The sequence below is a fragment of the Poecilia latipinna genome, unplaced genomic scaffold, assembly GCF_001443285.1.
Source record: "Poecilia latipinna isolate Pla-1442-1.1 unplaced genomic scaffold, P_latipinna-1.0 Scaffold42, whole genome shotgun sequence".
In the NCBI taxonomy this organism is placed as follows: Eukaryota; Metazoa; Chordata; class Actinopteri; order Cyprinodontiformes; family Poeciliidae; genus Poecilia; species Poecilia latipinna.
In genome coordinates this window covers 134,969-162,902 of record NW_015112658.1, presented here as the reverse complement: position 1 = coordinate 162,902, position 27,934 = coordinate 134,969, and the positions used below count along the sequence as shown (strand labels likewise).

General features: G+C 39.1%; 3 protein-coding genes across 5 annotated transcripts in view; all 3 read left to right on the top strand.

Annotated features, from left to right (window-relative positions):
* Nucleotides 1-1,450: 1,450 nt before the first annotated feature.
* LOC106956937 (kelch-like protein 20) lies at nt 1,451-6,985 on the top strand. 3 transcript variants are annotated; one of them, XM_015048062.1, is made up of 12 exons: nt 1,451-1,559; nt 1,859-2,164; nt 2,252-2,386; nt 2,473-2,664; nt 2,852-2,995; nt 3,382-3,574; nt 4,659-4,805; nt 4,904-5,032; nt 5,456-5,632; nt 5,714-5,860; nt 5,938-6,103; nt 6,217-6,985. In XM_015048062.1, exons 2-12 carry the CDS (start codon nt 1,880-1,882, stop codon nt 6,371-6,373), a joined length of 1,872 nt encoding a protein of 623 aa, XP_014903548.1. In that variant the 5' UTR covers nt 1,451-1,559; nt 1,859-1,879; the 3' UTR covers nt 6,374-6,985. The 3 variants fall into 3 exon arrangements, with proteins under 3 accessions (XP_014903548.1, XP_014903558.1, XP_014903539.1); XM_015048072.1 differs by having other exon boundaries at nt 1,463-1,568; nt 3,382-3,568; XM_015048053.1 differs by having other exon boundaries at nt 1,463-1,568.
* An 891-nt stretch (nt 6,986-7,876) lies between these two features.
* Nucleotides 7,877-14,836, top strand: uqcrc2a (ubiquinol-cytochrome c reductase core protein 2a). Its single transcript, XM_015048046.1, has 14 exons — nt 7,877-7,983; nt 9,242-9,343; nt 9,476-9,625; nt 9,843-9,907; nt 10,000-10,056; nt 10,164-10,288; nt 11,017-11,114; nt 11,290-11,347; nt 11,521-11,616; nt 12,823-13,022; nt 13,174-13,254; nt 13,348-13,424; nt 13,510-13,663; nt 14,212-14,836. The coding sequence occupies exons 1-14, from the start codon at nt 7,951-7,953 to the stop codon at nt 14,293-14,295; spliced, it is 1,380 nt and encodes a 459-aa protein (XP_014903532.1). The 5' UTR covers nt 7,877-7,950; the 3' UTR covers nt 14,296-14,836.
* A 1,534-nt stretch (nt 14,837-16,370) lies between these two features.
* The window catches only part of mosmoa (modulator of smoothened a), a 25,791-nt gene continuing 14,227 nt past the window's right edge, over nt 16,371-27,934 (top strand). The window contains exon 1 of the mRNA XM_015048029.1: nt 16,371-17,363. Within this exon, the coding sequence (XP_014903515.1) occupies nt 17,258-17,363 (106 nt within the window). The 5' untranslated portion in view covers nt 16,371-17,257. The remainder of the gene's footprint in view (nt 17,364-27,934) is intronic.

The following is a 27,934-nucleotide window of genomic DNA, read 5'->3' as shown; positions in this document are numbered from 1 at the left end:
CGGTGGAAATGCAAGAGCATCATACATTTTGAAGGTTTGATTTCAATGTTAGTAATTGTTTATATATATTTTGTAATAAAAGAGGCATAAAATATGTCTTTGATTCAAACTCTGGATAAAAAAAATAAAATAAATAAATCATCAACACAAAATAAGGCCCGAGTAAATCAACAACTTCTTCAATACAAAAACTTTTTTTTTCTTGGCCCTACAAAATAAAATCTAAATACCACTACTGTTGTGGATAGGTGTAGCACGGGATCACGTGGTGTTATTAGTGATTGTAGATCACCTGTTGCTCACTTGGTGACTTCAGTGAGTGGGTGATGGGGGAGGTCTACTTTTTGCTGACCGCTATGTTTTGTTTTTGATCACTGTTTGACTCTACGGATCCGTTTTTATGCTGATTTTGAACACTGTTTTGCTTGGATATGGACAATAAAATCGTTGCAACTGCAGCTTGGATTTACGTTTTGATCAGCTTGCGCGTCAACAACCACTCCCCTATTCAGCCGCTCAGCGACTTTGTTGGATAGTCGCTAACATTTGTCAGCAAAAAGTAGACCTCCCCCATCACCCACTCACTGAAGTCACCAAGTGAGCAACAGGTGATCTACAATCACTAATAACACCACGTGATCCCGTGCTACACCTATCCACAACATTCCGGCCCCTAATTATTACAACTACAAAGACTTCTTCAAACATTTAAACAGATATTGAATTAATATCTGCTTAATTCAGATATTAATTAAACAGATAATTGGAGGATAAAATTGAAAAATGGAGAAATGGAGGAAAAAAGTTGAATGCCAAGAAATTATCAGCATGTGGGTGTGCACACAGTGCAAGCAGGTTATTTCAGTAGTTTAGTTTTTTAAACCTATTTTTGTTCCTTCTTACTAATTTATTTGCTGTTTGTGGTTATTGTACAGCAGCCGAGCTTGCTCTCTCTTGATAATTGTACAGGCTACATTTATACATAAATGTAGATTATTTATCTAAGCCATCATTGGGTATAATGTACAGGGATGTCTACACCTTTGAGACCCACTGTACATACAGTAAATATATATAAAAAAAAGTTGCATTTTATATACTGCAATGCCCCGGCTATTTCTGGTAAGAGCCGCGGATCAGTGGATAGTGAGTCGCAGGCTGCAGAACCCTACAATAAACGAATAGCTAATTATGAACCGTAAACATCTATTCTTCCGAAGGATACTTTGAACCAGGGAGCCGAGCTCAAAGAGCTAATGACATTTTGCCAGAACACTGGGTATAATTTAAAGGGACAACTCCAAACAGGAAGTATTTCAAGGTGAATCGTCTTGACTAAGCAAAGGCCTCTCGAAATATGATTGGTGGTTAGTTTCTGAAGACCTCAGTGATTGGTCATCACGGTCACAGGGATGTAACGTCAGCTGATCCAATCACCGAGCTGCTTGGAGTTTATAGTGGAGATGGGCGAGGCTTCAGTTGAGAGGCGTAGCTGAAACTGGTCTGTCTTGTATGTGGGAGAGTATTCCTTCTGTTCCTGTCACGACTATGTTTTTCAGGTATTTAATGCGAGTATTTACATTTTAGAGTATTTAATATCCTAGGTTTGTTCATGCTATGCGTGGTCTCTAACATCAGGAGAGGTTTAGGTCGGTCTAAAGTAGCTTCTTTTCCCTGGTGAATCTGAGCTAAGCCTAATTAGTGAGATTGCCTTAGGGCTTCTGTACGTTCAACGTTCATGTTTATTTAGATTTAAATCTAGTTTTTACTAACTTTTAAGGGTGATACTTCAAAAGTTGGTTTATAAATCATGGTGTAAGCTGTAGTTTGAGTCAAACATAACTGTATTTTACCCCAGGAGTGCCTAACACAGTCACAAATGGCTGAAGTAATACCCGTCGGCTCCCCCTTGCTCTTGCCATCCGTCATGAACGCCATCTTCCAGTCTCCGGAGGACTCAGGCACCGCTGCTGCTAGCCCTCCCGCGGACCCTCAGAGCGGGGAGGACTACTTGTTTCTGGAAACCACGCATCCCAACACAGTCCTGCGGGGCCTGAACAGCATGCGGCTTAACAAAGCCTTCTGTGATGTGACTCTGTGCTGTGGAGGACAGGAGTTCCCTTGCCATCGCATTGTACTTGCATCCTTTAGCTCCTACTTCCAGGTAGACATCTCTTAGGTTCACAAATAAATTGCACGTGATGTACTATAAAATCCTGAATTTTGAGCTTTTCGTTCTCCCTCTCTGCAGGCAATGTTTTCAGCTGACTTGCTGGAGTCCAAGCAGGAACGTGTTGCCATTAATGGAGTTGAGCCCCAGATGATTGGCAAGCTGGTGACCTATGCCTATACATCTCAGATATTCATCACTAAAGCAAACGTACAAGTAAGCGATCCCTCTTTTTATTTATTTTTGTTGTTGCTTTTTTCCAACCAGAATCACTGCTGACGACTGGTTTTGCTCCTGTGTAGGCGCTTCTGGCAGCGGCCAATTTATTGGACGTGATGGCTGTTCGAGAGGCTTGCTGTCACTTCATGGAGCGTCAGATGGACGAGACAAACTGTGTGGGAATTCACTGCTTTGCCGAGGCCCATTCCTGTAAGGTGCTGGAGAAACGCAGTATGGAGTACATTCTGGAGAACTTCAGCACTGTTTATCAGCAGGTGATGGCTTTGCATTTAGTTTAATCTACTTCCAAATGTGAGAGCTGTAGTAGGCAAAATTGAGTTTATTAAGCATCAAAATTTGAATGACATACAATTTTGCTAATTCCTTTCTTAGTCGGATTTAAAAAAAAAACAAAAAACTGTGCTAATCGCTGTGATCCTTTGTGTATTCTTCTCTCTCCAGGAAGAGTTTTTGTCTCTCTGTGTGGACAAACTTACAGAAATCATCTCTAGCGACCTTCTTGATGTTCCTAAAGAGGAGATGGTGTTTGAGGCCGTCATGCTGTGGTTGAATAAATGTCCTTCTCGCAGGCAGGGGTTTGAAAAGGTAATGCTTCCTTGAGATTTGGTGACGTTTGAGTTTTTATTGTGTTTTCCGTAAAATTTAATTGTTGTAATTACACCCATTTCATTTGGCAATATGGACAAATGCAGTGTTTTGAGCAGAATTACATGTTCTATATGCCTACCCTTAAGGTGTCATGTGAATGCTTATTTGCTACCATTGGAGCCTTTCACAGAATTTTCCCCTTATCAAAATATGAAAGGATGTAAAACTGTCCAAGTCTTTAGGTTATATTCATCATTTTATTTTGGACTTCTGCCTTTTTGTATGAAGATTTGTAGTGGTTTCAAGTTAAAATGAAACACTCAAGTAAAAACATCATGTATTGTCTAATAAAAGATGTTCCTCCTTTCGTTTGTTCCTCAAAGGTGCTCGAGCACATCCGCCTGCCTCTCATCAGCCCTTACTACCTCCACGACCTAATTGAGTCTTTAGATGTCGTAAAAGAGAACCAGGCTTGTCAGAAGCTCATTTCTGAGGCCAAGGACTACCTGCTGCTGAAGGATCGCCGAGGAGAGCTCTACAGCTCCCGAGCAAGGCCACGAAGATCCACAGGTACAGGTAGTCGCATCTGTAACTCGGGCTCCTAAAGGAATGAGATCTATCTGTGTAAAGTCTGAATTGCCAGAAGACATTCTAAAGTAAGGTGTCCAGTCTGCATTATCTTATTTGCTTCCCGAAAAGCATCCCGAGAGTCTGATGTCGCCACCATCACGTTTCATCATGGGGGAGGTGTCCTCTGGCTGTAGTTTTAGGTTGTTTTTTGTTGTTGTTGTTTTTTTTATTCAAAATGTTAAACATTATTCCCATCAGAGCAACTTCTTTGCTGTGTCAGAAAACTTGTGGTAGATAGTGTCCTTCTGTACAGATGGAACTTCTAACTTTCTTTCAACAAAGGCTTTCTGCCTTTAAATGGTCATCCTGATGATGGATTTTCCAACTTGAGGTTATGGATGTCTGCCACTACTGCGGTGTTACTCTAAGCCTACTATGTGCTCCTCTGGTTACTGATCCCTTCCCCTCCTTGGTCAGTTTATGTTGACCACCATTCCTTGGTAGACTTTACAATGACTTTTTCCAAATTATTTTAGGTGGATGCAAAAGTTTCTGTTATTGTTTGAAGCAGTAAACTGGCTCCCAAGGACAGAAGTTTGGCACCACCAAAAAATGAAAGATTGAGAACATTTTCTTTTCAGTTTTCTCGAAGAAAGTTGGAAGGAGTTGGCGATCCATTAAGAAAACATCTGATGTTTGTAAAACTGGTTTGAAAAAGGCATTGTTACCCATTTAGTTACACTTTTAAGATTTAAGTTGACATGCACAGATGGCTCCGGCTTTTAATCTTCAGATCTAATTGATAAACTTAACATATATTTATTAAAAATACTTCTGTCCAATTTTTATATTGCCATCAGCAGAGAAAAGGAAATTACTGTAAGCCATCACATTTTGCGTTCAACCAAGAAATAAAAAACAAACAAACCAAGCATATGCTGGGAATTAATTTTTGAAATGGAAATTGTTTTGTGAATATGTCATTGAATTAATAATCACACAGCCCTTTGCCTCAACAACAAGCATTACATTTTTAGACTTCGGCATATCCTAAAGCCATATCCTCTTGTACTTGTTGCCGTGTCAACAGGAACTGTCGCGGTAATAGTAACTGTAGGTGGGGAAGACGACAAGGTGGTGCTGCGCAGTGTCGAGAGTTTTGATCCCACGACAAACATTTGGAAGAACCTAGCATGCCTTCCCTTCGCGGTCAGCAAACATGGGCTTGTCGTCTCAGGTGAGGTGCAGACTCATTTATCCTTCACTAAATAAGATGCTGCACTGAATCCTCTCCAGAATCGTTTGTTTTCATGTTCCTCTTCCATCCTTTTGCAGACTCGACTCTGTATTTGGCGGGGGGAGAGTTTCCTGATGGCTCAGCAAGCAGAGAGATGTGGCGTTATGACCCCTGCTTCGACTCCTGGATGGAGATGGCTCCCATGAATGTAGCTCGCTCCGAGTTGGGTAGGAAAACCTCAGAATGATGCATTATATTCTACCGTGTACTGACGACTTACCCTTAACAAGTTACCGTACAATTTATTCCATCAAAGAAATTTCAGAAACTGCAACCTAAAGAGCAGATTTACAATAAGTAGGTCTTTTTATGGGGAAGTTTACAATCCAAAAATGAAACTTAGAATTCACCAGGGGGAAAGAAGAACTCTTAAGGCAAAGTCAAAGAAAGAAAGATTACACAAAAACCTATATGAAAAATTACTTAAAGATAAGTGTATTAAATCGAGCACAGATAAATGGAAGCTGCTGAAATGACTAGAAGAAGATTGCGATCTCTAAAATTATTGCTGCTTTTTTCGCCTGAGTTATTCTGACTGTTTGTGTGGCCCAGTTATAATAAAAGCCTATTAACAGTGAAACCTGTTTCAGGTCTAGTCATGCTGGACGGCTTCGTTTACGCCGTCGGCGGATGGGAGGGCCGAGGTCGTCTGGACTCGGTGGAGTGCTACAATCCCCACACAAACTCCTGGCAGTTCACGCCGTCGGTAAAAATGGCCGTTACCAGTCCTGCAGTGGTGGCCCTGGATGGTCTGCTATACGTTACTGGTAAGAAACGTGCATGTCCTTCTTAATGAATATTTAACTATAAAAATACGTGCATTACATTTTTCTCTTGATGGCTGGTAGGTGGTGCAGTTCTTGAGGATGGAGACGGCACCGACCTTGCCCAAGTTTACAACCCAAAAACCGCTGTGTGGACTGAGGTCGCTCCAATGCAGATTGCACGCTCGGGTTCAGCTGCTTGTACGCTCAAAGGAAAACTTTATGTTATAGGTAATAATCATTCCTCTATCTTTGAAGGGTTTTTTTGACAGATTGGAGTCATTTTTGATTAATTGATTACTTTTTAGGTGGATGGCATGCCTCTACAGAGAACACAGATAAAGTCGAGTGTTTCAACCCAAAGACCAACCAGTGGACTATGTGCGCTCCAATGAAGGAACGCCGCTACCGGCCAGGGGTGGCTGTAGTGGACGGAAAGATTTATGTCTTGGGAGGTGAAGAGGGTTGGGACAGGTGAGCTGATTTTTTTTTTTACTTAGTTTTATATTTTAATCACAGTTCTTAGAAACTACAGTTGAGTGCACTTTTTTTTTTGTTTTGTTTAATTCTGTTAATTCTTTGTACAGATATCATGACACTATTGAGCGGTACTGTGAAGAAACTGACACTTGGGAGATTGTTGGGGAGATGCCCACCAGCCGCAGCTGGCTCAGCTGTGCATCTCTCCAGCTGAGGAAGAATGTCCCCGTATGCAGCCGTCCTGGTACACCAAGCGAAAATTAAAATGGGACAATGAAGGGAGACCCTGCTGTGGTTTTTAATCTTTTGCACACTTAATGTCAGCAGTGTTCCATCATGCTTAAAAGGTGTTGAGGCTTCTTGGCCAGGAAGCCTGAAGGAGTTGGCAAAATAGTGAATTTTCCTGTGGGATCTAGACAAAAATGCCTTATGGAGTTAGCCTGGGACACTTTGGTTCCTCCAGGATATTTTCTTACAGGATCTCAAGTTACTGCGACCCACAGTCTAGTCTGCAGTTGGAACTCGTGCTATGTTCAATGTTGATGTATTTAAGGCACCCTTGTTATGTCTGGGCACCTCAAACTGAAGATGTTCCTGCCCAACATAGTGTATTTTTCTATTGTAATGTATTTTGGAGATAACCAGTCTAAAGATGGTAAACCTCTGTGGGATCTCTTATTGTGAATATTTTTAAAGCTTGCCTGTGGGAGAAAAAAATAACCTGTGAGCAGTCTTTTGAAATTGAACTTTGTACTTTAAAATGATTGTCTTTTCAACCTGTGATGTGTAGAATATATTTTTGTAATGTTGTGAGTCCTTCATGTTGGTGAATTTATGTAGTTCATTTACAGTGAATAAATAGCTTTATTATAAATGTGTGGGGTTTCTTTTGTGTTTTATATTTGACTCTGAAAATTACCTATTAAAGTTTGTGGACTTTAGTGAGCAAACTGAAAATAAAACAACTTAAATGATCTTTTTTCAATATATAATATTCCACCCTAAAGATATTTTACCTGGAAAAGTATTGAAAATATAACTTAGAATTGGTTGCTCTGGATTTGATTGAAGTGTGAGAATAAATGGGGTTGAATGCAAAAACACAACTTGGCTTTCAGATTTATATTTGTAGGAAAATATTGAAAATCACGCTGCATAAAGATTTTTATCGGCAAGTGATAAAACTACTTTCTAATTAGACGTCTACATTTTGAAAACTTTAAAACAAATTAAAGCATGCATGTGATATTTGGATGGTCTCAGAAATCATTAAGGGATAATCATAATTCATTTGTAGGTCACTTTTTCCTCACATTTACCATATCAAAAACGCAAAATATTTGTCTTGGAGAAATATTTTTTTCATTATTTCTATAGTAAAATAGAAATAAATTGTGCCTCTAGGTGTCGCTGTTCCTTCTGCACATCTTGACTTCTCTAAAACAGGAATGTGAGATTAGAGCTGGTTTAAAAGTAAATGCAGTAAAGCGCTTGTCAGTTCACCGTATCCATAAATGCAAATCAGCCAGGCTTTCAGTGTGTGTAGACTGTATGCAAAAATGTATTTGACTGCAAAAAACAACTTTAACAGTATTTTCAACAAAAAATGTGCTTATTTTCATCTGTATTTCCTATGATGTCACACATGGACCATGCAGCCACATATCATAAGCATGTTACTTCTGGCTCGTAGAGAAGTCATAAAAAAATGTCATTTAAAAAAAAGAAAGAAACTGACATTTTATTTTGAAAAATGGAGGGGGGTCAGAGGGCGCAGTGCATTGTGGGTCAGTCCGCCGCCATACTTGTCTTTCTGCCGGCTGAAGGAGAGAGTTGGGAGTATGAAAGGAGTCCGGTCACTGAATCATTTCTCGGTCAGTTGTATGTCTTTTACTCTATGAACAACATAATAATTCAGATTTACGTGCATTTCGTTCTTTTGCTCAATCTGTTTATTAGCTGACACAGCATTTAGCTGCCCTCTGTTAGCACGCTGGCTAATTAGCTTCCTAAATGTTTAGCTGAACCAGGACATATTTGGTCTCTGTAACTAGATAATTTAAACACAAGTTCATTCACAAAGTACGAGTGGTTGTTCCTGAAATCCATAACAAATCCGGTAAAGTACATTTAGAAAACAGCTAGAGGGAGTTCAACTTGGTTTAGCTCCTTTTGCTCAGCTGGATGCAACCTGAAGGTCATCTCTGAGCTGGTTTCCCTGGGAAAGATTATCAGAGTGAAATATTCAGATTACAATATTTTGACGTCAACCTAGTGATACCCTGACATTTATCTTAGGTTATGTTTACAGAAGACATGTTGTCATTGTCCGGAAAAGGCTGTGAGGTATTTTCAGGCGAAGAACATTCAGTAAATACACCTGCTGTGGCTTCAATGTAAAAAACAAATCTGTGGATTTTACTCTCTTTGACAAGGACAGTTCAATTTATTGGTGTATGTAGAAAATATTTACAAAGAAAAAACACCAAATATTAATTTATGTTAATTTATCCTATCAAATAATCTGTAAAATAATTTGCATGCCTTAAACTGTCAACTTTAAACATCAATTTTATATTTGGCTTTAAGAAATAGGCCAAAACAAGTCAGTTCATAATTATGATGTGGAGGGACAATTATGGTTTTTACATTTTTTAAAATGAGTAAAGTCTAAAAAAAGAGTGGTGTGCATTTGTATTCTGTTCCCTCAAGTTTTTGCATTATCATCTTTCCTTTGGGACATGTCTCGACCAGTCTACACACTGAATATTTGCTCACTCTTTTCTGTAAACCATCTTACGCTCAACCAGATTGAATGGAAGTGTTCAAGCTTAGCCACGGATTTTCAATTGGATTAAGATTTTGGCTTTGCCTTTAGAAGCAGAAATTTAATGCTTGAAATATTACAGCTAACAAAAGGTTGCGTGCAGGCACTCTTACAGTTTTAATATTGCTATGACTATGATTAGTCATTAGAAAAGTCATAACATATTTCAATTAGCTACATTTTGGGTTTTCATTAGCTGTTAAAAATAAAAACTTTAATTTTACTAGTGGCATTAAATGTATTTAATTTATGGATTGTGAATTGAACACATATTTAGGGTACTAGTCTGTTCATATTTCTCACAGAAACGCTGCTACGCCGCTGCCAGGCGGGGCCAGTCTCTAACTGAACCCCTTTCGAATGTGAAAGCTGCCCAAGCTGCACCTTTTCCTCCACAAGATGTGCAAGTATGTGCTGCTCTCTTAAATGTTTGAGTATTTTTTATGTGTTTTAATCGGAAGTGTAATTTGCCAATCAGTGACATTGGAAATTAGCAATTGATTATAGGCTCCCAATAACATTTTTTTCTGCTTCCTCAGGTGTCGAAACTCCCAAATGGGCTGGTGATAGCGTCGGTGGAAAACTACTCCCCTTTGTCAAGTGTCGGGTTGTTTGTAAAAGCTGGGAGTCGCCATGAGAACTCGGCGAACCTGGGAGTCTCTCATGTGCTTCGACTTGCCGCTAACCTGGTAATACATACAGGAGTTTGTGAGCGATACTCCAAACATATGACTGTTTAGGTCTACTATTTAATCCGAAGCAAATTATGTAGTCCAAATTAATCCCTTTCCGTACAGAGTAGGACTAGGTGCAGTACCACTTTTATATTTGCACAAGTCATTGAAGTTTTAAGGTTTTATCAGCATCTCATTGAAGCTGAAAGTATCTTTTTTTTTTTTTTGGTAGACCACAAAGGGAGCATCTGCTTTCAAGATCTGCCGCAGTGTGGAGGCTCTGGGAGGAAGCCTGAGGTGAATATAGTCTCTCTACACGCAGTTTCTTCTCTTATTAAAACAAAGCGTGATAATTTGACTCAACTGTGCTCTCATTTGTTTACACCCAGTGTGACAGGGACAAGAGAAAATATTATCTACTCTGCAGACTGCCTGAGAGATGACGTGTATGTTGCTTTGCTTCTGTTTTTTTTTTTTTTTTACATACTACGCGTAGTTTACTAAAATGTTCTCTAAACGTCAGCTATTGATTTGTGTTTGACCTGTATCGTAGAGGTTCGTTGCTGGACTTTCTGGGCAAAGTGACCACAGCTCAGGAGTTTCGGGCTTGGGAGGTAGAGGAGCTGACATCCAGGGTGAAGATTGACAGGGCTCTGGCTCAGCAGTGTCCACAGATATGTGCGTATCAACCATCCAACTCCTACAAGTTCTACTGTATCCTGTTGGCATTTAGGAGTTTTTTTTTTGTTTAATCAAACCTTGCAGTATGCCTTGTAAAAATACTCATACCCCTTTTCACATTTTGCCACAACCACAAACTCCATTTTTTCCCCAAAAGGTTTAACACAAAGTAGTGGAGAAGTTGAAGGAAACTTAATGGTTTTGGAAACATTTTTTAAGGGGTTTGGGACATGTCTCTACCAGCTTTACCCATCAAGGGGTTTTTCACAATTCTTCTTCCTAAAAAGCTCCATCAGATTGGATGGTGTGTATAGCAGTTGTCAGGTTTTCCCACAGATGTAGGTGTGATCTTTGACTAAGTAATTCTAACATGTCCTGCTGGGAACTGACCCACTGTCACAGCCTCAAATCTATGGCAGTATCAAACAGCTTTTCAACCAGGATTGCCTGGTATTTAGCTCCATTCAAATTGCCGATCTGCATGATGCTGCCACCACCATGTTTTACCATGGTGGTTGTAGTGCAGTGACATCACGCACAGTTTATAATGACGGTTCAGTCTCAAGCTAAGGTACCTCCTTCCATATGTTTGCTGTGTTGAGGCAACCATGCAGCAGGAATTATTACACCCTTCTTTCAGCAATGGCTTTCTCCTCCTGAGTTGCTTGATAAAGGATATCCCATCCTCTTTTGCTAAAAGTTGCTTCTCTGTTTTCTTTTTGAAGGCGTAATTGAGAAGTTGCATGAAGCAGCATATAAGAACGCCTTGTCCAACTCTCTGTACTGCCCCGACTTCATGGTTGGTCGTGTCTCCTCTGAACAGGTTTGGATCCGTTTTATTTTGTTTAAACCAAATTGCGATTTACACCGTTCTGTGCCACTCTGTCGCCAAATGATTAATATGAATGTCTGTGCCTGGTGAAACTGTGAAAAAGCAGTGCTTGGTAGTCGACGTGCGGCTCTCACGCACTTTTCCTGCCCTTTCTCCTCCCCTGTAGCTCCACTCCTTTGTTAAGGATAATTTCACCACTGGCAGAATGGCCCTTGTAGGAGTAGGTAAGTGTTGTCTTGTCTGCGCTGCATCACTCACCTCCTCACTCTACTCTAGCTTCCTAACAGGTTTTCAGCTTTGCTTGATGTGTGCGTTTGACTTATTTGGCTTCTGTCTAAGAATGCCCAAAGGTATTCCAGAGTCTAAACCTGGACGTCTGCCTAATTCATGTGTCCAGGTGTCAATCACTCGGTCCTGAAGCAGGTGGGTGAGGGTCTTCTGAGCACTCGCAGTGGAGCCGGAGCACCTGTTGCTAAAGCAGCTTACCGTGGAGGTAAATGCTCATATAAAGCCGGAAAGAAAAAGACATATATTTACTGCAGTTTTCTTTAACAAACCTCTACTTAGTCAACCATGTTCACAGATATTCAGATTTTCCTAATTTGAGTGGGAGCATACAACTTTAACTATTAATTAATTGACTGCATGAGTTAGAATTTATTGTGACTTTTCTCCAATCCACAGAGGACCAGATTTAAACATATAGATGTTTAAATCACCCCTAATGTTTGGTTTAATGTCACTAGGCAAGTTGGAGAGAAAATTCACGTTTCTTTTTTTTTGTACAGTGGGAGGTGGGCCACAAAATATTGTTACTTCCTATCAGAGGAAGCAAGTTAGTAAAATTAAAAAATTAATTTGAAATTAAAACTTGCCGGGGTTATTAATCATTTTGGGATGAACTGAACATTTTTAGCATGTGCCTGTATAATTGTGATCCATGAGGGAAAATCCATGATTACGCCTAGCTTTGGTTTTTGAAATTAATTTGTTGCAAAATCATTTAATCCTTTAAAAAGACACCTTTAGCTTTAAATACTTACTTCCCAGCACAAAGTATTATGAAATTCATACTCATCATGAATGCATGTGAGTTTCTGACTGGAACTGTAATTATTTTCCCTTACACTCGAAAACACAAAAGTGCTAAAAATACCAAGATAAGCACTTCACTAATTTTCAGTTTCCACAAGTTCCTAAGAATCCTGGGGAGAGGAGGAAATGTATATTTAGATCTGTTTTTATAAAATTGTTTTTATTCTTGTAATATGCATGTACTTATATCTATTAAACTCTTAAATTTGTACATTTGCGTGGAGGTCTCACAAACAGGTTGTCCCTTGTTTAGATGGTAAATTATATGAATATGGAAATCCTTAAATTGTTTATTACAAGCCTATTTTTGCTAAGCATTTAATTTTTTCCTTTGTTTCACTGTATATGTTAATTGGATTTAATTGGTCCGGACATAACTGGATTGATTTCTTTTTTTAAGTGAGCTGAATTAGTTTGTTGTGAACTGTTGCTATATAAACAAATTATTTTAAATAAATTGATATTTATCAGCAGCTGTGCTGTGGCGTTGAAGCCAGATCTGAGATGAGAACTGGCCAATTTCAGCCTCCAGCTAAGCAGTTGGTGCCGATATGCAACAAATGTTCTCTTCTAAGTTGCATTTACGGTTCCATTCTGTGTGAAGGTGAACTGCGAGTGCAGAATAGAGATGACCTGGTCCATGCGCTGGTCGTTAGCGAGGGTGGTGTGACGGGCACAGCCGAAGCCAACGCCTTCACCGTTCTGCAAAGGATCCTGGGAGCCAGCCCTCATGTGAAGCGGGGCTCCAGCATCACCAGTAAACTGAGCCAGGGGGTTGCCAAAGCTACCACTCAGCCGTTTGATGTAAGCTAAAGAATAGTGCTACTGTGCTGGCATCCTGTAAAACTGAACGCTCCTTTGTTTTCTGAGAAGTGTGTGGTCAGCAGTTTTTTTTTGTTGTTTTTTTTTCCATGCAGCATGCTTTCTAATGATTGTGCCCTCTGGTTGTCTTCAGGCCACTGCTTTCAATGCCTCATACTCTGACTCTGGACTGTTTGGTGTCTATACCATTGCGCAAGCTAACTCTGCCAGAGAGGTAAACAGCTCAGATAATCACAAAAGGCCAGGATGTCATTTGAACGTACCCGATCCTTGATGATTTTTTTTATTTATTTGTTTTTAAATTCAGGTAATCGGAGCTGCCGTTGCTCAGGTGAGAGGTGTTGCAGAGGGAAACGTAACAGAGGCAGACATTATCAGGGCAAAGTGAGCTCACTCAGAAAATGGAGTAATCATTCAGATGCAGACTTTGTAGCTGTTCTTAACCGTGTCTTTGTCTGCTGGAGCACAGAAACCAGGTGGAAGCAGAGTATTTGATGTCCATAGAAAGCTCTGAGGGCCTGCTGGAGGAGATCGGGGCTCAGGCACTGAACAATGCGGCCTACCAGGCTCCTGAATCCGTCCTCCATGTTATCGATGCCATCACCAAGGCTGACGTAGTTGAGGTAAGAGTTCAGAGGGCAAGGTATCGTCAACTGCTTCAGTGATTCTTATTCTTTCTTTGTTTTATTCACTTAATGTGTACAACAGAAGGTTGTTTTCAAACCACTGAGAAACAACATTTAGACAAGCATTTCATAGCTGACGTTTTGTTTATTTGCAACGCCTCCGCTTCCTCGTTTGACCTCAGGTTTGTTGTCATGGTAACAGCACTGTAATGTGCTCCTCTTCTGAAAAGGCAGCTCATGTCCTTACCTTTTATCATCAGCTGTTAAATTTCTCGTCTTGAATTCTCTGTTTTGAAAAAAAAAATGTATTTGTGGGAGACAATATTCAGTTAAATTTAACAAGTTTCTCCTGTTTTTTGTTTTTTTTTCCTTTTCTTTTTTTAACAAGGTGCATCTTGAGATGTGGATAGCTTATTATTTAAAGCCTGATTTCTTAACCAACTTCACAAGTATTACATGCTTAATATTTTTTTAAGATGGTTCAAAATGATCGTGAAATGTATCAATTAAATCACATCCCTAATAGTTCTTTCTTATCTTTGTAGGCTGCCAGAAAATTTGTTGATGGCAAGAAGACCATGGCAGCATGTGGACATCTTGTTAACACACCATTTGTGGATGAATTATGAAAAAGAAAATCATGTAAAGACCATTTATGTCGCCAGTGTTGGTGCACTGGCATAAATAAGAGAAAACAAAGCGAGCTGCAGAATCATGAAGCATTTATCTCTTTATCAGTGTAAATTAAAGTACAGGCAATAAAACAGCTGTTGGATAAATTCTGCATCTTGATCTGAAATTGATCATGTCCTTATGTGATGGAGGTCTGATGGATAAGACAACTACTCTACTTTAAATAAAAAATATTCCATGCCAGCTTCACATAGCATCAAAACTGTGCAGAAAACTGTGCTGGAAGTGGAAGCATTTTTCTTTTATCAGCATGAAAATGTACTGTTTTGATCATCGGCCAGCGGAGGGACCCAAAAGCAAGCACAAGGATCAGCTCGGGTGTGAGAATAAGGGACAGTTAATCCAAATTTGTGCACCATGTTTGGTTCTTTCTTCAGGTTTTACACCTGTTATATGGTCTCTGACATTTATTACTTCAGAGTGTCATTATTGTCAAAATGTACATAAAGAAAATAAAATCATTATAGATTCATTTTACTTTTGTGTGTTTTTTTTTTTACATTTTTATGGTTGTTTGCTAAAAGTTCTTAGATTTAATTTATTCTACATCTAATTTTCTGTTCTGAGAAACATGAAATGAAATGCAATAAAATGAAAAAACATTTTCATAAGAAGTAGCTTAGAAAACCAAGGCAGCATTGAGAAACTAAAAGCCTGCAAGTTTTACAAAAACACTCTACCAAAGTATTCCTAACCCATTCACATACAAACTTGCATAGAATATTTTATGTGGATTTTATAAGGTATACCAGTTTAAAATAATGCATAGCTGTAGTGTGGAAGGAAAATATGATTTTCTTTCACAAAAAAAATCTGAATATGAAGGAGTGTGTGTGTTTTTAGCCTCTGCTCTGCTACCTCTAAATATAATCTCATAGAACCTCATTGGTGTTATGTGAAGACTTCAGAGGTGTCTTGGAGAGCATTGCTGGTTTAAATCGGGTAAATTGCACAACGATATGCAAAGAGTATTGTTCAATCCACCATCGGAAAATGAAAGGAGAATTGCAAACCACCAAGTCGTGGCTGTCCGCCTAAGCTAATTGGCTGACTGAATAGAGCATTAATAGGAGTAATGGCCATTAAAACCTTGAAAACTCAAGGAGTTGCAGACATCCACGCCTCCAGTGAAAGAAACCGTTAAAGTGAGATGTGTTAATTGTGCATTCAACAAGTATGGCCTTCATGCACTAGAAATAGAAACCTACAAGAAAAAAATCCTGTTTTTATCTTGCTACAGGTCAGGTGGGGGACATGGTCAATGTGTTAGTGTTCTATTCATAGGACTGAAATGAAATCTTTAAACATACAAACACATGTGGAGACAAAAATTAAGACATCGCCCTGAACTATCTATGAAACGAGATGGGTTTTTTTTTTTCAGGAGAAGGAAAAACACACAAAACAGAAGAAGAAGAAGAAGAAAGACAGAGTTGATGAGAAGATGAACTGAACAAAAACAAACTACAATACCCAAAAGAAGAGCACAGAGGCTGCAAAACACAGATTAAGACTGCGGTGGCTCAGCACATGCCCAGATACAGTGGTTAGATCAAAGCATATTCATGTGTTATAATTTCCAAGTCAAAGATCACACCTCAACCCTGTTTAGTCTCTGGCCAGTACTATTTTCCAACATTACCATTTTTTGCATGGAATGCACATCAGTGAGAAACTTGTAACATCACAGATTCATCTTGTTTGGTTTTTAAGTGTTGCAGCTTAATTTGTGCTGATTTAATTATGTTTTTAAGTTATGCCTTACCGGTCTGGTATCACTGTTATTATTTTGTGATTTGCATATCACTTGCTTGTGCTTTCTTAAATAGCCCTGTGAACTACGTTGCTTTCTTTTATTACTATTTTTGTTTTGTTTTTGCAATGTGAGTGCTTTGAGACACGCTGTGTTTTGCACTATGGGGCTACTGTACATCATGAATAATTGCCTCAAACCTGGCGACTCATGAAAACACAACCCCCCATTCTTCCAGAGTATCGCGAGAAGAGAGGCAGCCCCCCTCTGAACACTGTCTGTGTGTGTGTTTGAGGCTGCGTAGGGGGGGTCCGCCTGATGTCATTTGGCAAAAGGGGAGGCACAGCTAGTGGTGGGCACACGGGTGGAAAGCATAACAATAACGGCACCGATTCATCGTTCATGTTGGGGCATTTAAACTCGCAGTGTTTTTAAAGCGTCTGGCTGAGGTCCGGAGCGAGAGAAGAGGAGGGCAGCTGGCTGGCTAATGGGCTGAAAGTACCAGATGCTATTCCAGCAGAGAAGGAGAACGGACTCTCTTCAGCGAGACAGGGTGATGTGTTCTCGTTTTCCTGACGGGTAACCGTGAACCTACGCTCGAAACGCGGATATTTCGGAGAGTGGGAACTCGCTCCGCATCCCCTGGACTTCAGTAGGTGTGACATTGTGTGTGTGAAATGCCGTCGAGCAGCCTCTGGGCCGCAGCTCGGCTCATCGAGCCCGAATCTGGGAAATAGCTAGCTAGCTGTCTGCTAGCAGCAGCTGTACCCGATGCTGCTGCTGCTGCAGCGGCTGCTCCTAAGCGGATCCGTACCACAACACAAGCAGTCCGGGGCCTCAGCGCAGAGTGAGCCTTTGTTTTACATTACTGGACTTCAGCGGGGCTTTTGAGATGTGATGCTTTTGTGCGTCACATCAGAGCCTTTTGTAGCTGGAGGCTCGCGCTTGCTTGACGCGAAGGGGCTAACATTGCTGCAAAATGCACAGCAGACCCTCAACAGCAGGCTCCTGTTGAAGGGGGCGAGGTTGGACAGATAACAGCCCACCCCGAGTCTCTCTGAACAGCCGGGGGGGGGATCACGTTTGGACAACCACTACCACATTTCCCCCCTCCGCCGAAACTCATCGATTCTTCTCCAGACGACATGGATAAACTGACGATCATTTCAGGATGCCTGTTTCTGGCTGCAGATATCTTTGCAATAGCCAGCATTGCAAACCCAGACTGGATCAACACTGGTGAATCAACAGGTAAACCAACAACCTTTTAAGTTCTTTCGATCAACAGTATTCTGTCCAACTTTATTTTAATTGGAGAAAATTGCTTGAATGAGTAGATATGAGATATGGACTGCAATAAATATGACTTGACTAAATAAGTGCCATGGATTCATGGTCGCAATATCAGGAATATATTTGGTGGTGTTTGCTAGTTCATTGCCAAAGTTGCAGTTGTTGCCTGAAACTACATGTTTAATTGAACCATGTAGTTGTGCTGCAAGTAGCATTTCTTTTCTTCATGATAACTAGATGGACCTCTCTGTAACCTAACCTGGGGTCTATGTTTAATTTGAACCCAAAACAGAAAGACATTAAGTTGTGAAGTATTTCTTTATTAAAAGACCCAGTAGTTCTCAAGTGCACAACATTTGCAAAAGCTGAGAGTTTTATCTTGTTAAGCTGGCAACCAGACTTCTTAACATACCCTGCTGCAAATATAAAAGGATATTTTAACAAGAGTGATGTGTGATGCTCTGTTAGTATCTTGACGAAACTAAAACCGCACCACATGATCTGTTAGAGGCTGAGAAAAAATGAAAAATCAGAAATCATTCAATCATACTTAAAGGCATCAAATTTTAAAGCCTGAGCTTTTTGGTCTGTAAACCCATCAACAAATGCCATGCATTTTTATGCCCTTTAAGCTGAGTTTAATCAGCTAATGATCAAATAAATATGCTCTAATAATGCGTAAGTGGGCATAATATTGTAATTCTTTTAAGTCTATTGTTTCATTCAAAACTGCTACCTCTATCGGAGAATATGCAGTTACTTTTTTCCTCTTAACATCCAGTAGTCCTCAGAACAGTGAGTAAATTCTGTTTATATAGCAAAGTGTTGCTCAAAGTGCTTTGTCATAAATGTGACCTGATAAAATCATAGAGAATTAAAGTCATAATACTGGAAAAAAAAAATCAAATGAAACATTCATTATAATACAAATACAGTTTAAGTGATTTGCACCTGTCACCATGTTCACTCTTAGCTGTTATTTGCTGGAGATTTTGAAGAACAACCAGTTGTAAAAACAATCAATATACAAGCCCTTTCATCTCTTCAGCTGTTTATCGATGAAGACCCTTTTTGCAAAACCATCTTCATTCCTATATGTAATGATCTCTTGACATTTGAAGTGACCTTCGAACGATTAGTTGAATCTGCGAACGTGTAATCAGTCAAATCAGACCTGCTAGTGCCGACGGCGAGTGTGAGCACGTGCGCCTTGTTTTAAACGCGCCGTTCCTGAAAACACGTCCAGCCTATTGACGGACAGCTGCTACTCTTTGTTCTCTTTGCAGAATGACAGCTTAATATGTGGGTCAGGGAGGATGCTCCATCCACCAGCCAGCATATGACCGTAGCTCAGTGACATGAGTAATCTGTGCAGAAGCAATAATGGGGTTTAATGAAATGGGCACATTGTCTACAATGCGGCTCGTTTGATTCTGTTGTGTAATCGGCCTCTTATTGTCCACTTCTTCAAATCCCCAGAGCTGCACTGGCTTTATACAGAAAATTGAACCTTTGCTATTTTTAAACCGCAGTGTTGTGGTTTATGTGGGTGTTCTTATTGGAGTGGAAGTTGTCCAGTTAACAACTTCCAACTTGCTGTCACTCTTCTCACTTCCTCTCACAGAGGCTGCCTTTCTCTCATTTGTCCTGTCTTCAATGGTCTTATCACATGTGTGGGTGATAAAGCACTGAGATTCATCTTCATTTCTCGTTTTTTTTTTTTTTTTTTTTTTTGTGGCTTTAATAATGTTCCCGCTTCTGTCTAAAATGTGCAATTTCCATGCAAACAGAATCAAATGTTCTTTGTTCTCTGACAGTGCTTTCATTGTAATGTAAATGTGTTTTTATTTTAGATTAATTGCTTTGGGTACTGTGTTTCTATCTATATATAGCGCCTAAAAAGAACATAGTTGTATAACAGCATATATATAGGAAGGCAAGATATTGCACATTTATATTGAAATGCATTCCTTACTGACACAGCTCGTTTCATACAAACAAGTTATGCAGAATTAAAAAAAAGCTATTGGCTTTGGGAAAAGTAAAATATTGTAATGGGTCTTTATAGTATAGTATTATAGTATTTTCACCATATGATAACCTTGGATAAAGTGCCACAGTATTAATCATTTAAAAAAAATAATAAATAGAATAATTGAACTGTGATGGGCACTGGAGATAGGGATAGCTTGTCCTTGACCCTGCAAGGATAAGTAGGCGCAGGTGATGGATGGATGAGGTAATAGCTTTTAAAACAAAAAGCAACAGTTTCTACATTTCTGCCACTGAAATAATATGGATTATTATAGGTATAATTTTTGTCTTACATTTATTATTGAGAACTTGGATGAGCTTGTTGACATTTAGTTGCTTCATATATACATGACAGTGAAGTCAAAAGTTCATATCGAAGGAAGTGACTAACAATGCAGTTAATATCAAAGCTACTACCAGTTTATAAGAAGTTGGTTAGGAATAGGGTTAAACATGGTGCTGGCATGGAGGGAAGTGAAGAAAGACAGTGCAGCAGAGGTGTAACGAAATACAGTGTTGCGCTGAAAAGTTAGGTCTCCAAGAGTTGGTTTAGGATCCACCCCTATTCTGAAACGACACATGAAGGGTCTGGATTGTTGTGAGCGTGGTGTAGACTTTGCTACCCAACAATCTCCAGATGACTGGAGGAATCAAGTTGTTGCATAAGTCTTTGAACAATCAAGTAGACATTTTATTAAGCACTTCGTAGGCCAACAACAGTGACTTGAATTCGATGGGTGGTTAAGACCAGATTCTGGATCACCTGCAGAGGTTTCACAGCACAGGCTAATACACCAATTTGTAGGGCATTGCCGTAGTTGAGGTGTGAGCATGCTGGACAGCATGTTGAGATGGGTACAGTGTTATTTTTGTTACATTTAACAATGCGAAGCGACACAAAGGAGACGGGCCTGTCGCGATAAACGATAAATCAATTAATCGCGCGATAAATTAAACCTATCGACCTCATTTTAATTATCAGCTTTATTGTCTCTTCCTGCCGTTTTCTCGCTCCTGTGCTCTCCACTGACCCTCCCTTCCTCATTTCCTTAGTGTAATGTCCAGCTCACACTACACGAATTGTCGGCCCATTATCAAAATCTGAGAGACACATTAACCGACAGAAATCCTAGGTATAACGATTCGATCGGGTTTGTCGTGCCATGTGGTGTCCAGCCACATGAGCACAAAATAATGGCAACAAGTCCAGTTAACTAATTTCAAAACCAGGCATTAATCAATGTTTTACTACAATCTACCTGCAATGCATGTGGCTAGAGTCAGCGTAAAGTCCTGACTGAATAAAAATCATTATAACCTATTTATGTCACGTTAACGAAGAACAGCTGAAAACATACTGGGTTTATCAACTGCGGTAGCGATTTGGCTCCAACTCCTCTCTTTGTCATTTCTATATTCTTTGCACGAAATGTTGAACATTAATGTTGTTTCCACATATCATCTCCGATGTCTGCTGGACTTCGGGTTGCGCCGTGTCAGCTGTAATTTCCCCGCAGAAAGCGCAGAGGAGACTCTGCGCTTTCTGATTGGCTACCTGTCACATTCAGCGTTAAGCTCCCAGTCGGGGAAAACCCCAGATTTAGATCGGAGTGGCCACGACGGTCTACCGTATCACACCATACACTACATGATGATCAGTTACGAAATCACCAGCGACAATCTTAGATCAGCCAACGATCTAAGATTATCATAAGGTGAAAATATGGGCAAAAAATTGTGTAGTGTGAACTATTGCATCAGGTGGTCGGATGTGCCCATCTTCTCTATTTAAATCTAGTGATTACTGAAGGGCAATATAGTATACAGACTTCATAATCTTCATAATGCAGTATTTATTTCCACTTTGGCTTTATATTGTTTAGTTTTTATTAAACTACGTTTTTTGTTCATGGAGACGGAGAATCCATTTTATTTTGTTTTTGGTTGTTTTATTTATTTATTTTATCAGTTCCAGTGTTATCTGTTCTTTTGAAAATAAAGTGCATCTATCTATGGCAGGAAATCGCATTATTACGTCATTTCCATTAAATCAGTGTCAAAAGATCTTGAAACAATATTATCGTTTATCGCAATAATCTTTTAGACAATTAATCGCTCAGCATAATTTGTTATCGTGACAGGCCTACATACGAGTGATCTTTAAATCTTCAGCTGGTTATCCATCTTTACTCCCAAGCACACTAACTCACAATGACCACTATGACAAGGTGCTGCGCTGCAGATTGACTCGTAAAGTATGATTCAAACCAAGAGGATGATCTCCCTGTGATGGCCTTTGCTAGAAAGTTTGGACAAAAGTATACCTTGGTTGATACTGCCACTCTGGCTTCTTTTAGGATTTCTGTCACAGCTAAGACAGCTGTTTTGATGGAGAGGCCTCTTTTGAACTTTGATTAAAAAACAAGTTTACACATTATTTTATGCATTTTATTGCATTATCAGCTTGCTAAAAGGGCTTCATAATTTGTTTGCCTAAAGAAAGTGTGCATCTCCTAAAATATGTTTTGTTTCATTAGCTTTACAAATGTACTCATGTTAATTTAGTGTACTGTTGTTTCTATAATTTTTAAAATAATTATTAAACTAGAAAGTTTTCATCATTTCAAACATGAAAATAGAGATATTGTTGAGTTTTCAGTTTAAACAAAAAGGTTGACACCAATCAGCTGAGCTCAGCACCTTAGCTTTTCTTGTCTTATTGGAGGTTTTAGTCTGACATGCTTTTATCTGACTGACTTTGTTCTCGCATTATTGAGAAAACGGTCCACTTCGATAAAATCCGTCTTTGCTTCAGGTTTTTATTTTATAATAAAGAGTAAGCTAACTACTGATAAAGCTTAATTCAGAAATGGCTACAGAAAGTTTTTTTCCATCTATATACTTTAACGCTACTCTGAAAGTCTGTATTTTACAGTGCAGACAGAATTCAGATGCATAGCATAATCTCTGCTAAAGCTTCACATTTCTGCCGTTACCATTTAAAGCCGACCTCCTGCAGAGCTTCGAAGCAGAGCCATTGTCACAGCAGTGTCAGGCATAAACTGCAATTTTCTGCTGCTCAGAGTCTACGACTGCGTGGTGCACATTTATATCCTTGTGGTGGATTTAATGGTTCTGAACATAAATGATAAGTGATGTTATTACATTTGCACCACCAGGATTATTTGTAGCCATTAATCAAAGCCGACTCTTTAAATAATTGTCTTCAGGATATTTTGAAAATCGTAAAGCCAGAGTTTTAACTTTTTGATTTTTTTTTTTTTTAATGAATAAAATGTATGGTATTTTTCAACGTTACTGTTTCATTCTTACCACATTATTATTATTATTATAGGTTGTTAATATTGCCTCCATTTGAAGTTTTCCTTCAGATAGAAAAACCCATGTGCTTCTTGTTCATGTGTGTAATAATGTGGAAACATGTTTGGACCCATATGTAGGAACAACCACTTTAGCTCCATGTTGGATGTGGTTTGACAGTCATGTCAGTAACATGGGCTATGAAAACATGCCCTCTTCTACAGACTTTTTGTCAAATAAATGCAAAAATAATTTCACTTTTTTTCTCCTATGAGTAACTTGATACATACACCATTTTCCCCTTGATAAATTATCTTTTGCAGGCAGTTTTTGTATTGACCCAAGTTATCTTTGACGTTGAACTTTGCTTGATTTGAGACATTTGTGTAAGAAGAAGAAGAAGAAGAAAAAAAATATGCAAAAACACAAATCTGTGAGAAGTTGAAATAAACATTCACACAAACTGCAGCTTGTTCTAACTGCTCCGCAGTCAGTGTGACGGTGATTTAGCCAGAAATAGATGAAATAGGACACAATTAAATTGTCTTATTTTAAGTATCACTTTTCAAAGCACAAGGGCACACAGTGTTATTACTACAGAGCAGCTGAAACCAGGCCAGCCATTATCGTCCAGTTACAGGCCTGCTGTGCCAGCACTTCTCACCTGCAGTTTACCCAAAATTGAGAGAGTTTGACAGGCAGGGACAGAGACCACAAACCGAGCTGCCATTGACTTGAAAATGTTTATTGGCCTCAGGTGAAGAAAGTGCCATTTTGAAATGTGAAATATTTTTCATCTGTTGACTGTAAAAACCTGGATGCTGTGCAGCTCCAGCTGAAAAATGTAGCCTGCAGGTGATGGAAATGATCTATGAAAAGAAATTATTTATTTCTTGTGTTGCAGGTGGAAAATGTAAACTATATTCTAATGTCTGGGGGTTATTATTTTATTTCTAAACTATCATCTATAAGTTGTGCTTCATCCTAAAATAAAAAAAAAAGATAATTTTTTTACATAAGATGAAAGAAATGCTGATTGAAAGCAGAAATCAGATTTTGTTTATTTAATTAAGGTCGATAGAGGAACCTTTAACAATTAATCTGATGGTTTTGTGTCATTGCTCGGTGATATTCAATAGAGGGTAATTAGGACATGACCAATGAAGATATCCACGAAGACATTCATTCATTGATGCTATTTTAAATACTTTATTTATATCTAATGTTGTTGAATTTTCCTCATTTCAACGTAGTTTAGAGAGACGGCACAACTTTTCATCAAAAACGTGCTGCTTCTGTGCTGTGTTTGATAATCACAGCTGTGATATTATGATAATGATCCTTAGTATTTGGCATGCAGATTTATTCTTTTGTTTAAGGTGTTATTTTGACATCAGATCTGCCTAATTTAATAATGCTTCACTTTATGCAAGAGGCATTCTTAAAAATGTATGTAGGTTATTTTGTGATGACAAATTCATGCTATGCCTCCATAAAGATACTTTTTATTTAATTAGGTGTTTTTACAGTTAAAATGAATGGACATGACATGTTTTTCATTATAAGCGCATCCTCTGAAAATTGTATTTTAACATCTCTACAGCCTATAGGTTGATTTTCTGTGTTTAAGAAAAGACAATCGTGAAAATCAACACTTATTCAGACCTTCTTCCAGAGAATATTTTTGCTGTTTAACAAATAAGAAAAACCATCAGGGATGTTTTTTTTTATTTCTTTTCATATTGCTTTACAAGAAGTGCAGAGGGTCTCCATGTTGAGTGTTGTATTTGCCCCAACCAGTTGGTTTTACACCGTTTCTCTTGCCATGCAGTTTGTAAATATGCAATGTCTATTGTTTGACGGTTTTTAAGGATTTTTAGACTTATTTAAACTGTGAGCATAGACTTATCGCCGTCTGTGCTCTTGGGTAGAGCTACTTCAAAATTCAAATGACCAGATATCACTTCTTTACAGATTGTTTGACCCTGACTGGTGACTGACCTATCGTAAACTCAAATCCGGTCATTTTACGATTGGTGAAGTCACCGTTGTTGACTTTTTCCCCCCTCAGCGTTCATGATTTTATGTACTGTGTTTAGTGTGCGGATTTTGGCTCTGCACATCTGCGCTCCAGTGCCCCGATAATAAAAGCGGGCAACGTTAAAAAGCCCCCAGCTGCAGAAAAAGGCAGCTGTCTTGTGCGTTGGCTTACCTCTGTGCCACCCACCACAGTTCAGAGGCCATTTGGACTCATCCCTCCTGAGCCTGCAAACAGCAGCACCCCTGGTGCTTCACTAATGACGGCATCATCATGTTGCAGTTGAGCAGACGCGGCGCTCGTTTCCTCTCATTTGGGCCAAGACATGGTGAGAGGAGTGTTTTGATCATTGTGAGTGCAGAGCTGACGGCAGGGTAGCAGGGCATGATGGGGGCGTGAAAAAGAGCAGGGCCTCAAAATCGTAAATTGGCCCATTATTTTCTGTAAGTAATAGTGAGCACTAGAGCGTGAGCGAGATTTGTGGACTATACATATTATTTGTTAGGTTGCTTTTTTTTAAATTCCAGCCAAAAGACATAATTATGCTGCGCTCATGAATATTTGTTCTACCTTGCATTAATTTCAATTGTAGCGTTTCATTTCTGAATCCAAACATTCCTGTTTCTATTTAGGTTTTTTTTAAAACGTTGTTTTCTTGTTTAGCACACGTAGGTTTAAAGGGACATGTTCCCAATCAGATAAAATATAAACTGCTGCTGCCTTGTACACATTTAGATTGTTTGTCTGCGCATTTATTACCAACGCCTCAGTTGGAACATTGCATCCGTTTTCAGTGCAGAGTGAAATGAGGGCTAACTGGATGTTTTTCAGCACCTGCAGGTTGTTCAATTCGCTCCATTAACTCTACGTTGTGTCGGCGCCACAGCATCCTGTCATCCCCGAATAAAATCAAATCACTGTTGTCTTTTTCCGTTGTCTCTCATCAATGAAAGAAGCAGACTAAATCTTTGAAGCATCTCTTTATGGGGGCAGTGTGTCTTTCCGCTGAGCTGTCTGACGTCATTAACGTTTGGAGGTTTGCAGTGTCATGAAAAGTAGGACATTTGTAATCATTGCTGCCTGTTATTTCTATACTATGTGAGTAAAGTCAAATTTACATGATGCAAATTAAAGGATGATAGGAATGTCCTAGACACAAGGTTACAATGTAGCTCTAAATTTGCACAATTTTTGACCGAGTTGAAAGAAAATCTTTGCATTGCTTTTATATGATAGTTTTGCTTTTGGAGATTTGGTTTTTTCATGCCCTACTATTTTAGGTTCAAAAAGAGCCAGAACATTTTATACACACCAGACATCAAGTTATGCTCTTCCTCTTCCATATCCGCTTCGACAACAGATAATTTGCTATAATTACATATATTCTACTTATAGTTTGCCTTAAAGGAAAACTATAAAGCAGCAAACTCCTGCTGTGAATCCAGCAGGAGTTTGCTCATAGTTATTTTGGTCTTAATCTGTTATATCGCATGAGTCAACTTCCCCAAAACTGAGAGCAGAACCACAATGAAGGAAATGTAATACAGAATTTATTAGAAAATATTACACATTTAATTGTACGCGAGATTTGTTATTGCTTCTGTACTTTGTATAAATAGAACAAAGAAACAAAAACTTGATGCATGATAGTTAATTACAGAAATGTACCAATTATAGAGTTTAAACCCTGTAGAGTTACTATTGACAGCGAGGTGAATTTGTCTGATGCATTCAATGTCTGGAAAAATACAATATATTCTTAGTTCCCAACTAACTAATCCTTGGTCCGGACTGACTTTCGGTCACCGGCCGATTTATCTGTGGTGCTCTACATTAAAGTAACCATTTTTACCACTAGGATCTCTTAGAGAGTTATTGATTACTTGTCATGCAACAAATGAAATAATCTTTCAGTGTTATTTATTTTTGTCATGCAACATTTAATGAGGATGACGCCAGAACTAACGGGATTGTGTTCTTTAACTACACCCTTTGACACAGTGAGTGAACAGGATGTCACAAAGGCAGTTTTGTTGTTGTTTAAGTTGTGTGATTTTTGTGGTTTAACACCTGGAATTGCAGTGTGAGCTCAGCTGTCCCTCTGACTTGTAGAAAACACCTAACAGAGCTTCTGTCAGTGTTTTTACACTAAGGAGGCGTAAATGTTCTCGTCGTGTTTTGGGTAAAAATGGTCATCCCAGGGGGAATCTGTGGATAAAAGCCTGAATCCGCTGTGTGAAACCAGGATTACTTTATTTGGAACAACCATTCAGCTTGTTTTTGTCTTCTTTTATTATTCCATTGGCATTATTGAATTGAAAGCATTAAAAGGATCCTCTCTTTTGTGAAGGATATATTTAGCTTATTTTGAGTTTTTGTTTTTAAGTGTGACCAGACAAAAGGGGAAAAACAGCTAAATGCGTCATTATCTGTGCTCATTACCTCTGTTTCTTTATAGATTTACCCAAGACGCCTGTGAATGCCAGGTGTGAACAGGGCATGTGTTAGTGATTGTCTGTAAGCTGAATCCAGGCCTTACTCTTCATGACAGTGAAGTTGATGTTTTAACCCCTCCAGCCTGATAGAAAAGTACGTTTCTCCGACAAATTATTGTGGCTACGTAAAATTCTGCAGCAAATTTTTTTCTGAAATGATTTGTTTTTTGTGTCATATTTTGTGTGAGCATCTGACTAGAGAAAAATATGCATTAAAAACACACCACTGTTTGATTAATACTGATATTTAAACAGGAACAGTTTGTGTTTGTTGCTGCTGGCTGAATTGTTTACCTGCGCTCATTTAGCATAGCGTGCCTGCCTGTTGTATGGCAGGAATCCCACCGAGTGCTGGTAAAACAGCAGGAGGTCAGGGGATGCAGGGAAAACAGTCGTAAACCCTTCCATTACCTGCAGCAATCAAACTTTTGTCTAATTCCCCTTCAACTAGTCCCTGCCACTTTCTGCCTTGTTTATTCAAAGTTGTTCTGCAACACCAAAATGGCTTTCGAAGTGTTGCTGAGTAAACTAAGCCTGTCATGTACAAGTTTATTGGGGGGTGTTTTACATTTAGTTACCACTTAAGTGAAAACTACATTAGCATCGCAGAGAGTTGGAGAGAAAACATCTATTAAGTTGCC